Here is a 13,388-nt window from a genome sequence, read left to right as displayed (position 1 = left end):
TTAACAGCATGTGTTTTTAAATAGAGTTTATGTTTAGAATTTACTTACTAGCAAAATCTCTTAATTTTCCTCAAAAAAAGTCTTAAAGCAAAATTGGTGCTTCAGTGGAATGTATATACTTTCTATATCCTGCTCAACTGCTGTGTACTCCCTGGCGATCCACTGGCCCAGTTTTAGAAGTAATGGAATAAGATCAGAGGAGCACTCCATGCCCAGTAGAGTGATTCTTGACCTCTTTTTTGGGTGAGCAGATGGGTAGAGGGCTAATGGACCTTTTTGAAAAGATGAAGGAATCTTTGCACCTATTCCCATATAGAATATATGTGAAAATTTTGCATACAATTTCAAGGTGTTCATAGATTCCCTGGGGTCCATGGTGTCAGTAGGCAAAAAAATCTGCCAGTGTGTCCCTCTGTACATGTGAATGTGAATGAAGATCATTTGCAGTGTGTTGATGAAATGAAGTCTTACTAAACAGAAATACATCATTTCATGCTCATAGGTTTTGAAGTAAGATTGTCAGCAGTAAAATCAGTAAGAAAAGGAAAAGATAAGAAAATCAGTCCAAAGGATAGTATTAAGAATGGAGTAGTTAATATTAATTTATATTATATAATATATATGTTATAATATATTTTGTGTTTCTGCTTGCCATGAAGAGAGTCTCATCACTTAATGCACTTCTTGTAAAGTCCCATGGCTTTGTTCAAAGATGATTGTCAAATATACTTCCAAAATCCTAGAGAAAATAACCTGACCAGGGAAAAATGTAATGATTGAGGCATACAGATTGTTTAGCAGAATTTTAAAAAAACCAATAATGAAATTAGGATATTGTTTGACTAAATGGCTGTAATGTACTTTGAACTTGAAAGTGCTACATGTTCAAGTCATAGTGATAATAATTTTCAGAATTTGTTTATATATTTGAATATATATACACACACACACACATATATTTAAAATCATATGTAAAAGGGGATGCCTTTAAAAACTGCTTAGACAAGCATCTCTCTGCGAAAGTTTCTTAAAGAGAAGATGCACATTTTGTACATACTAGTTGATGAGATGATCACCCCATCTGAGATGGCCAGGTGCCTGGTAGGATATGCACCCTGTGCCTTGGGCCATTTCTCACTGACTATTCACATTTGCTTTTTGCAAATTAGATTTCACGCAGTTCAGAAAAAAACTCATCTGTGTTTATTTACCACACCCCACCCGCCCCCCTTTTTTAGATGGTTCAGACATTTTCCCGTTGCATCTTGTGTTCCAAGGATGAAGTGGACTTGGATGAGTTATTAGCTGCTAGGTTGGTGACGTTTCTGATGGACAATTACCAGGAAATTCTGAAAGTCCCATTGGCCTTGCAGACTTCTATAGAGGAGCGTGTGGCTCATCTACGAAGAGTCCAGGTAAAGGAGAGGATATTATCAGTCCTATAAGATTGGCAGTGGAAAGTCATGTAAGCTTGCTAGGCTTCTTGGGACATTTTGTTGTGAGGATTAAGTGAATTAATATTTACAAAGTGCTTATAACAGGTTTTGGCACATAGTGCTACATATGTTTGCTATTATCATTGAAAAATTTATGGAATGCATACTCATCAATGCTGCATATTTTTGGTTACAAATTCCTTGAATGAGTTTGTTCAGAATCTATATATACTTACTGATAAAAATGATTTACGTGCAACAAATGTCTTGATTGTTAATAGCCCTACAACTTAGATGGTATTAATAGTCTCACTTTTTACATGAGAAAGCTCAGGCACACAGAACTTAAGTAACTTGTTCAAGGTCACAGAGCCAGAATTCAAGCTGATGTAAACAGCATCCAAAATCAGTGCCATACTGCCTCTCTAAGAAACATGGTGTGGTAGAACACTGGCATTAGAGTTGTAAAATCCTGGCCAAACTCCTGGCTTACCCTTGACTAGTTGTATGACTCTGGGCAAGCCTCTTAACTTCTCTGGATTTTACTTTCCTCAAGTATTAAAGTGGTCCATTCTTACTTTATAAAGCTATGAAGATTAGAATACTGTATTGTAAAGAGCTGGGCATGGAGGCACATATCTGGTGCCTAAAGCCCCAGCTACTTTGGAGGCTGAGGCAGGAGGATCGCTTGAGCCCAGGAGTTTGAGTCCAGCCTGGGCAACATAGTGAGACTCTGTCTCTTAAAAAAAAATACTACTCTGTAAAACGCCTACTGTGAATTTCTGACATATGACAGATACTCCTTAAAAGGTAGCTGCTATTGTTGTGGTGGTTATATTAAAATAAGGCAAAAGAAATGTAATATATTACTGTCATGTGGGCTCCAAAGTAGGGTTTGTATGTCAGCCTGTGGAGAGCAGAAACTTGCTAAAGGCAGGCAGAAGGTCTGCTTGCCTCCTTCTGACCGATTGGACCTCTTTTCTCTTAAGCACTTTTTGAGACTCCACAATTAAGGACTAGTGAACTGCTACCTCCCAAGGTATTATGAAAATAATTAACTATTCAGCTGTTTACAGTATGTAATTTAAAAATTAAAAAATTTTTCCATTTTTTTTTGTAATTAACAACCTAATAGATTGAAGAAATTGGAAAATAGAATACACACTAAAAATTTCAGTCACACCAAATGTTCACATTCAGTATTATAATCTTTCAGTTATTTTTGTGTGTGTTTATCTGCTGTTGTTGGCATGTGTGCTTGCCTGCCTGCCTTCCTTCCTTCTCTTAATAATACAATGAGAAAAATTTCCCACATCATTAAATGTTCTTGATTGACAATAGAGTGGCCAAGAGCACGGACTCTAGAGCATAATGGTTTTTTTTTTTTTTTAATTTTTAATTTGTTTTTGTTTCAGCATATTACGGGGTTACAAATGTTTAGGTTACATTTATTGCCTTTGCCCCACCCGAGTCAGAGCTTCAAGTGTATCCATCTCCCAGACGGTGCACACTGTACCCATCCTCTTCTCCCCCCTCCCACGTTCCTGACACCTGATGAATGTTACTGCTATATGTGCACTTAACTGTTGGTCAGTTAAGTCAGTTAATACCAATTTAATGGTAAGTACATGTGGTGCTTGTTTTTCCATCATCGTGATACTTCACTTAGTAGAATGGACTCCAGCTCTAGCCAGGATAATACAAGAGGTGCTGGATCACCATTGTGTTTTGTGGCTGAGTGGTTTGAATTCATGATGTGCCCTTTGTTAATGGTGGCCTTACACAAGTTATATAATGTCTTTACTTCAACATCTGTCCCAACATCTCTCTTTTCTCATCCATAAAATGGGAATAATAATACTTAACCTCATTGGGTTGTTTTGGGAATTGAATGGCTTATTACATGTGAAGTACTTAAAATAATGTTTATCACATTGTAAACCTTCAGTTTGTAGCTGCCGTTGTTGTTGTTGTTGTTATCATCATTATTGTTATTCTACAATGTCATTATTATTGGTAACATAGTATTCTATAATATGGATATACCATAATTTACTTTTTGGTTGATATTTAGATTGTTTCTATGTTTTTCCTCCTGTTTTGCAAGCAATATAACGGTTAATATTTTTATGGCTAGGTTTTTTTTGCTGATCTATGATTATTTTCTAAGAATAAATTCCTAGGAATGGCATTGATTGGTAAAAGGCCATGAACAAATTTTAAGTATTGATAGCATATTGCCAAATTTCCCTTTAGAATGATTGTTTTCCATTTACATTCCTGTCAGTGATACAAGAAAGTGAGCATTCGTTTCTTTGCACCTTTGGCTATTTTGGATATCCCCATTAACACTCATACATAACTTTGCCATTTTCATGTGTAAAAAATGTAATCTTACTGCTGTTTAATATTTTTTCCCCTGATATTCTTATGAGCCAAACTTAAAAAAAGTAAAAATGAAAAGAAATACTTCACTGAATTTCTTCAAGGAAATGTTGTAGCAATAACAATTTTGCCATGTATACGTGCTAGGTTTGTGTATTCATATAGATAGCACAGGCATATATTATAGCAACTTAGCCCTGTGAGCCCTTTGCTGTCAAGTGAAGATCAGAAGGCTGAGCTATGATGATTAATTTTACTGCAGGCAAACATGATCTTTTGAAGAGGCCCTGCAGTGTGTACTGAATAAAGTCAATGACTACTCAATTGTCCAATTACTTTTTCTCTCGTGGAAGTACACAGTAGAATTGCCAAGCAATTGTTTTTTTTAGGACTCAGAGCTTAAGATCTCTGGTTCTCTTGAATAGGCCCCTAAGCCCCTATGCCATAGCACATTTAGTTAGAGCAGTGCTGCTCTGAAAATGCACAGTGTTGCTTGGATTATCTTAGTGATTCATTTTGTGGTAGTTTCAGGGCTGACTCTGGGATAAATTGTGAGGTAGGCAATGCTTTTGACACAAGCCTTCCATCTATCGTCTGCAACTCTTTTGATGCCCTTCACTCCTGGGTATCTAGTGTTTTTCTCATGCCCTAGGCTTCTGGCTATCACCCTCTACCTGGGTCTTACCCTTTATTCTGTCCCTTTTCTGGTTTTTTTGCCCTTCTTCAAATAAAAAAGGAAGTGTCCCTTATAGGCCCCTTTCCCTTAGGGTTCTGCTCTTTCTTAGGTTGTCTCTAAATGATTTGATAAACTGATATTGAGGCATGGAATATGCTTAATGTATAATAATAACCCCTCTTGGCAACATATTTATTTTTAGCTGTGACTTATAGGAAAAAAATCTTAAACCAAAAATGTGAATATAATAGTACAGAAAAACAGCAGGGTGCTCCAGCAAAGACTCTGGACTCTGAAATTAAATATTTTTAATATATGTTCATTTATTCACAGGTCTTGGTTTTCAGATCTCGGTTTCCTTTTTTTCCTTATTTTTCCCTTCTCCCTTTTGCCATATACAGTGTCTGTACATTTGTTGTTTTCACTTGATTCTCATGGATAAAATGTTTGGAGATAGTCGTAGTACCTCTATCTACATAACAGCTTAGCTAAATACATGCTTCTATCTATTCCAAAGGGAGGGAGAATCAAACTCTCCACAAGTGGGAAAGAACCTGGATAGTTCACCATGTATGTCCAACATTATTAAAGTTTTGAATTATTTTAGTCAGTATGTTTAATTTGTTTAAATTTCAGATCTTATTAAAAGAAGGCGCAAAATTTTTTTTAATTTATTAAAATGGATCTTGGGTTTAAAAAAGTAAAAATCTCATATTTAAAACTGTGGCTTTACATGGAAAACCATATGAGGGAATTATTGAGGAGAACTTACCTGATATCACCAGAGATTTAGATATCCAGATACAAGATGGTCATTGAACACCAGGAGGATTCATAGCAGATAGAATATCTCTAAGACAAATAATCATCAACCTGGCCAAAGTCAAAATGAAGGGAAAAAATTATACAAGCTGCAAAATGAAAGCCACAGCTAACCTACAAAGGAAAGGAAAACCCATCACGCTAACAGCAAGACATCTCACTGGAAACCTTACAAGCCAGAAGGAGTTGGAGCCCCATTTTTAGTTGTCTTGAACAGAACAACTGCGAGCCAAGAATTTTGTACTCTGAAAAACTAATTTTCTTAAATGATGGAGAAATAAAGACTTTTCCAGACAAACAAACACTAAGGGAATTTGACCTGCCTTATAGGAAATGTTCAAAAATGCATTATAGATGGAACAAAACAATAGATACCAACCAGTGTAAAAACACCCAAAAGTTAAAGCTCACAGCTCTTATGGAACAATAGCACAAGAGGGAAAACAAAACAGTAATGGATCATCCAACATGATGAATGGGAAGAATAGCATCCAACATATCAATACTAACACTCAATGTGAACAGTAACAGTCTGAATGCCCCACTTAAAAGACAGAATGGATGAATAAACACAACCCAAATACCTTCTGTCCTCAGGAAACACTCCTAACCCACAAGAATACACACAGACTCAAGGTAAAGGATTAAAAAAGTATTCCACACAAATGGGGAGGCCAAAAGTGAGCAGGTGTAGCCATTCTCATATCAGATAAAATAGACTTTAAATCAACAATGTTACAAAAGACAAAGATGGCCATTATACATGATAAAGGGAGCAATTCAACAACAAGATATAACAATTCTAAATATATGTGTACCTAACACAGGAGCTCCCAGATTCATAAAGCAAATTCTACAAGATCTAAGCAAAGAAATAAACAGCAGCATCTTAATAGCTGGGGACTTCCATACCCCACTGATAGAACTGGGCAGATTGTCAAAGCAGAAAATGGATCAAGAAACAATGGATTTAAATGAGACTCTAGAACAAATGGACCTAACAGACATTTACGGAACATTCTACCCCAAAACTACTAAGTATACATTCTTCTCATCAGCACATGGGACATTTTCCAAGATTGATTGTATCTTAGGCCACAAAACAAGTCTTATAAAATTCAAAAAAATCGAAATCATACCATGTATCTTCTCAGACCACAGTGGAATAAAACCAGACATCAATTCCAAGAGAAAGAATTCCACACAAAGTCATGAAAATTAAACAACCTGATGGTAAATGATCCTTGGGTCAATGATTAGATTAAGATGGAAATAAAAAGATTCCTTGAACTGAATGACAAAGGGGATAAAAGCCTTCAAAATCTATGGGATATAGTAAAAGGAGTCCTAAGGGGGAAAATTCATAGCCTTAAATGCCTTCATCAAAAAGACAGAAAGATCACAAATTAACAACTTCATGTCACATCTCAAGAAACTAGAAAAAGAAGAACGAATCAAACCTAAAGCCAGCAGAAGAAAAGAAATAACAGAGCTCAGTGTAGAACTAAATGAAATGGAAATCAAAAAAACAGTACAAAGGATCTATGAAACAAAAAGTTAGTTCTTTGGAAAGATAAATAATATCAATAGACCATTGGCCTGATTAACCAGAAATAAAAGAGAAAGGACTCAAAGAAGCTCAATTAGAAATGAAAAAAGAGACATTACAATTGATACTGCAGAAATGCAAAACATCATCTGTGAATACTACTAAAACCTCTATGCAAACAATCCAGAATACCTAGAGGAAATGGATAAATTCCTGGAAACACACAACCTCCCAAGCAGAATCAGGAAGACATAGAAATCCTAAACAGATTAATAACTGGCAGCGAGACTGAAGCAGTCATAAAAAAATCTTCCAAGAAAAAAAAGCCCCAGACCAGATGGAATCAAAGCTCAATTCTATCACGCCTACAAAGAACAACTGGTACCTGTCCTACAGAAATTACTCCATAATATTACGAAGGAGAGAATCCTCCCTAACCCATTCTGTGAAGTCAGTATCACCTGGATACCAAAGCCAGGAAAGGACACAATCAAAAAAGAAAGCTGCAGACCAATATATGTTATGAACATAGATGCAAACATCCTCAACAAAATACTAGCAGACCAAATTCAATAACACATCAAAAAGACAATTCACCATGATCAAGTGGTGGGTTTCATCCCAGGGGTTCCAAGGATGGTTCAACATATGCCAATCAGTAAATGTGATTCACCACATAAACAGAAGAAAAAACAAAGTCCATATGATCATCTCAATAGATACCAAAAAGGCATTTGATAAACTCTAGCACCCTTTCATGATAAAAACTCTAAAAAAACTAGGCATAGAAGGAACATACCTCAAAATTATAAAAGCTGTATACAATAAACTCACAGCCAATATCATACTGAATGGGGAAAAGTTGAAAGCATTACTCCTAAGTACTGGAACAAGACAGGGGTGCTCACTGTCACCACTTTTATTCAACATAGCATTGGAAGTCCTAGCCAGAGCAATCAGGTATGAGAAAGAAATAAAGGGCATCCAAATGAAGAAAGAGGAGGTCAAATTATGACCTTGTATTTAGAAAATCTTAAAAATACCACCAAGGGACTCTTAGAATTGATAAATAAATTCAGCAAAGTCTCAGGTTACAAAATCAGTGTATACAAATCATTAGCATTTCTATGTAGTAATAACAGTCACACTGAGAGTCAAATCAAGGACTCAATACCATTTACAATAGCTACAAAAATAATAAAATACCTAGGAATAAACTTTTTTTTTTTTTTTTTTTTTTTTGAGACAGAGTCTCATTCTGTTGCCCAGGCTAGAGTGTCATGGTGTCAGCCTAGCTCAAAGCAACCTCAAACTCCTGGGCTCAAGCAATCCTTCTGCCTTAGCCTCCCGAGTAGCTGGGACTACAGGCATGTGCCACCATGCCTGGCTAAGTTTTTTTTTTATATACTTTTAGTTGCCCAGCTAATTTCTTTCTATTTTTAGTAGAGACAGGGTCTCACTCTTGCTCAGGCTGGTCTCTAACTCCTGAGCTAAAACCATCCACCCGCCTTTGCCTCCCAGAGTGCTAGGATTATAGCTATGAGTCACTGCGCCCAGCCAGGAATAAACTTAAATCAAGAAGGTCATAGATCTCTACAAGGAGAATTATAAAACACTGATGAAAGAAATCACAGATGACACACACAAATGGAAAAACATCCCTTGCTCATGGATTGGCAGAATCAACATCATTAAAATGTCCATACTGGACGGGTGCGGTGGATCACGCGTATAATCCTGGCACTCTGGGAGGCCAAGGTGGGAAGATTGCTCACGGTCAGGAGTTCGAGACCAGCCTGAACAAGAGCAAGACCCCGTCTCTACTAAAAATAGAAAGAAATTAGCCGGACAACTAAAAATATACAGAAAAAATTAGCCAGGCATGGTGGCACATGCCTGTAATCCCAGCTACATAAGAGGCTGAGGCAGAAGGATCCCTTGAGCCCAGGAGTTTGAGGTTGCTGTGAGCTAGGCTAATGCCACGGCACTCTACACTCTAGCCTGGGCAACAGAGTGAGACTCTGTCTCAAAAAAAAAAAAAGAGCCTCAGAATCATGAGGTGTTTTTAAACTAATATATTATTTGAAGTATCTAGTAGCTATTCTTTCCAACAGCTTTATTTTGCATGTAAGCAAAAATTGGCTGTTTACTTTTACAGGTTTATCTTTGTGGTCTTGAGCCATCAGGCATTGTTATTGTATTATCTTATGCACCTCTCTTCTCATCTCCCCATATAATGCCTTTCACATAATAAATAATCTATAAATATTTGCTGAGTGAAGTAAAGTCATATTTTACATGGGACTCTGAGAAATGAATTATGCATAAAGGGCTTAGTTTTGAGATTCCTCAAAGAAATAAATCTAGAGCTACCATTCAATCCAGCAATTCCACTGCTGGGTATCTACACAAAAGAAAAGAAGTCATTTTTTTGAAAAGACACCTGCACTCAAATGTTTATTGCAGCACAACTCAGAATTGCAAAGATGTGGAACCAACCTAAGTGGCCATTGATTGATGAGTGGGTAAAGGAAAGGTGGTGTACACACACACATCCTCCCCACCATAGAGAATTACTCAGCCTAAAAATGAATGCAATAATGTCTTTTGCAGCAACTTAGATGGAACTGGAGGCCATTATGCTAAGTGAAGTACTCAGGAATGGAAAACCAAATACCATATGTTCTCACTAATCAGTAGCAGCTAAATGATAGGTACACTTGGGCACAATGAGATAGAAAGGACATTGGAAACCAAGAAGAGGGGAGACTGGGAGAGGAGGTGGGGGATAAATAAAAACTTACCTATTGCATACAATGAACACTATTCTGGTGATAGACCCACCAAAAGCCCTGATTTAAGTATTGTACAAAGTAGCCATGTAACAAAACCATTTGTACCCCCTTAATATTTTGCAATAAAAGAAGTGTCACTTTAAATCATGTTATTTTGAAGTTATGAGAATACATTTACTTTTCAATATAGTTTCCCTCAATAAAATTTAGAGGAATGACATGGCATTCCTACAGTGCAAGAAGATATGCCATATTTGATCTGAACTGATTTTTGTAATTTATTTGAAAATGCACCATTTTCTTTCACTACTAATCTTTTTGCCTCAGATAAAATACCCAGGAGCTGATATGGATATCACTTTATCTGCTCCGTCATTTTGCCATCAAATTAGTCCAGAGGAATTTGAATATCAAAGAGCATATGGCTCTCAGGAACCTCTGGCAGCCTTGCTGGAGGAAGTCATAACAGACGCTAAACTCTCCAGCAAAGAGAAAAAGAAAAAACTGAAGCAGGTAAAAAGGATATTCTTTATAAGTCATTTTTTCTTCTCCCTACTGTTCTTATGTTGTTTCTTCTTTTTCCCTTTATTTTAATATAAAATAAATAGAGGTTTCATATAAATCTCATCTTCTGAAACATAGAAGTTTTGAAAGTATATTATTCAGTTCATATATTACAGAAGTCTCATTGATTTACACAGTTGTGGTCAGTTTCTCAGATCTCTATTCTCTAATGTAGATCTTATGCCATTATCAAACTCTTCAATTGTGGAGCTATTCTCTAATATTTGTCCATTGTTTTGATATGTGGCATAATGTGAATTATCAGAACAGTTATGTTAAGTTCAGAGAAGCTATCAGTGAAGGCAGATTTCTTTTGATGTTTTTGAAAGGCAAATCAGATGGAATTCATAAGTGTAAACTGTCTAGTATAAAAGCCATTGGCTTTAGATAGCCACAATCAAATTGGTTTCTTGCCTCAGGTAGCACTAAGTTTTAGTTCCTATTATGTTAGACGATAGTTTTCAACTCAAAATAGGTTTACTCTGACCATTCTTAAAGATCAATCCCCGATCAGGTAAATGGTTTTGTTTTTAAAGACCAAACTCTTCACAGCTGGATTCCAGGTCATACTGCAAATGTAGGACTACACACAGAGCACCGGAGTTCTACACTCCTAATCATAATCTCAGATTAATTTTGGAGAAGAGTGGTAAAGATCAAAGGAAAAATACACTCTCTGTAAGCTTTTCACCAAGAAACATATACCAAAATGTTCTCTCTTCCAGTTGGGCAGAAGCTGGTCGGCAGAATTGGAGAGGCAGGGAGATGGTGACATGTAATTGGGCTGAAATTTTCTTTAACTGTGTAGAACATAAGTTATTTTCAAGTCAGAGTTACTTGTCAATATTTTAAAAGCGAGATCTATTTATAGTTGGCAGTTGGGGAATGTTTAAGAAATATGACTAACAAGAAAACTTTATTTGAAGCTTGGGTCAAAGGAGAGATGAATTAGTGCTATTGAAATTGGAATCAGGCCAGGCGCGGTGGCTCACACCTGTAATCCTAGCACTCTGGGAGGCCGAGGTGGGTGGATCATTTGAGCTCAGGAGTTCGAAACCAGTCTGAGCAAGATCGAGAACCCGTCTCTACTAAAAAATAGAAAGAAATTATCTGGGCAACTAAAAATATATCGAAAAAATTAGCCGGGTATGGTGGCGCATGCCTGTAGTCCCAGCTACTCGGGAGGCTGAGGCAGTAGGATTGCTTGAGCCCAGGAGTTTGAGGTTGCTGTGAGCTAGGCTGACGCCACAGCACTCTAGCCAGGGTGACAGAGCGGGACTCTGCCTCAAAAAAAAAAAAAAAAAGAAAAGAAAAAGAAAGGAATTGGAATCAAATGATTTAACAAAAATAAAACAAAAACAGGAAACCATGGGATCAGAAACTCTTATTTAAAATGTGGCTGCCTAATTTTATTGGCTCTTGTATGTCTTTTTGACTCCTCTTGGACTTCTTTTTAAGTTTCAGAAATCCTATCCTGAAGTCTACCGAGAACGATTTCCTACACCAGAAAGTGAAGCACTTCTGTTTCCTGAAAAACCCAAACCAAAACCACAGCTACTAATGTGGGCACTAAAAAAGCCGTTCCAACCATTTCAAAGAACTAGAAGTTTTCGGATGTAATACTTCCACAGCAACAGGGGTTAGAGACCTTCTGTTATTGTTGTTGTTGATGTTGTTGTTTTGAGTGATTCGTGGTTAGGAGAAGGACTATGGTGGTTGAAGAAAGAAATGCAAAACATATAGACTACTGAAATTCAGATAAAGATTATCTGACTTAAAAAATGTTGAGCCATTATCAGTATTTTTGTAAAACTCAGTGCTATTTTTAAAGTGTACAAGTCAATAAAAACAATTGAGTCAAATATATAGTGGCAATGTTAACATGTTTGTAATTGTTACCAAATTTAAGGGTAAAGTATTTTCATCTTTTTATTTGTTGTTTTTCACGGTGTTTATAATAGTTGTGTGTACATCCTAGTGACTGATGTTTTTGTTATAACCAAGTCTTAAAAACACTGTTTATACTTGAAGAAGAAAGACACTGTGTACTGTTACTGTGATGCTGTTGCCTTAACAGCCATTTGTGATTTCCCCTATGTAAATTCCATTTTTCATTGTTGTACAAAAATCTTAATGTCCTATATTTTGATGGCTGTGTCTTTTATTGCAGATTTTTTGGATGCTATGACAGATTTTATTAAAGCTGGTATTTTTATAACATATATATTAGTTGGTGTTTACCTATAAGTGTAGTGGATTTTCATCTGCCTATAATAGTATAGTTTCAGTCATAGCTAAAGATGGAAGGTTGAACTGGTTAAATTATTCAGGTTACCTTAGACCAGTGATTCTAAGTGAAATCTTTGTTGTTTTTATGAGAAACACAAATCAGTTAAATAAAATTAGACTACTTCTTTATAAATATATTTTCATCCTTTTGAAAGTACATGGAATGTAAATAAATACTGTTTTTTTATACCATATCTAGTGTTTTGGTTTTTTTTTAAATTTTAGTATTTAGATCAGTTAACATCCTTAAATGCCTTTGCCAGTATTCTCATATGAGCCATTTATTTCTGTAAGAAAATAAGAAGTGAGATTTGGGCTTTTGTACTGGACTTTAGGAGAGTGTTTTATCAGTTTTTTTTGCTTTGCTTTGCCCTTTGTAAAATAGTGGTGCACTTGGATTATGGAGCTCCTGGAAGGTTTCCTCTGAGAGCAATTACCCAAAAAGCTGAGAGCAACACCCAGTAATTGGCTTGTGGTACTCTCTGGATTGATTTTTCCTTACACTTGAGATCTGCCGCTATTCTCTTGTAGCAGAATGCCTCCTACAGCAGATCCAGAGTTTGCTTATTTAAAAATGGATAAAAATATTCCTATTGCTTTGCGTACCACCTTACATTCCAATTATGTAATGTAATGGGAGATTTTTAGTGTTCCAGGATTTATTCTGAGACTTTTGACATTCTTTTTAGAGCAAAGAATAATTCTATTAAATGTTTTCTGTTCTCTTTGCCCTCCAAGGCAGAGTTTATTTTCTGGAATCTCCTCTCCTATTGCTTATCTATGGAAGTATATGTGATTGTTTTCTTTCCTTTTTTTAAAGATTACTTTTTAAAATAAGTATAACATACTTATGGAGGTGTCATAAAATATAA

The 13,388-nt window shown here is 36.1% G+C and overlaps 1 protein-coding gene across 2 annotated transcripts in view; it reads left to right on the top strand.

Annotated features, from left to right (window-relative positions):
- The window catches only part of DEPDC1B (DEP domain containing 1B), a 74,086-nt gene extending 61,716 nt beyond the window's left edge, over positions 1-12,370 (top strand). Inside the window, exons 9-11 of one of the 2 annotated variants that reach the window (XM_045565955.1) lie at positions 1,239-1,415; positions 9,991-10,176; positions 11,686-12,370. In XM_045565955.1, the coding sequence (XP_045421911.1) occupies positions 1,239-1,415; positions 9,991-10,176; positions 11,686-11,847 (525 nt within the window). In that variant the 3' untranslated portion in view covers positions 11,848-12,370. The remainder of the gene's footprint in view (positions 1-1,238; positions 1,416-9,990; positions 10,177-11,685) is intronic. The other variant, XM_045565956.1, reaches the window with a different exon arrangement.
- The last annotated feature ends 1,018 nt before the right edge of the window (positions 12,371-13,388 follow it).

This window comes from Lemur catta, chromosome 12 (assembly GCF_020740605.2).
Source record: "Lemur catta isolate mLemCat1 chromosome 12, mLemCat1.pri, whole genome shotgun sequence".
Taxonomy (NCBI): Eukaryota; Metazoa; Chordata; class Mammalia; order Primates; family Lemuridae; genus Lemur; species Lemur catta.
This window is presented reverse-complemented; position numbering and strand designations above follow the sequence as displayed.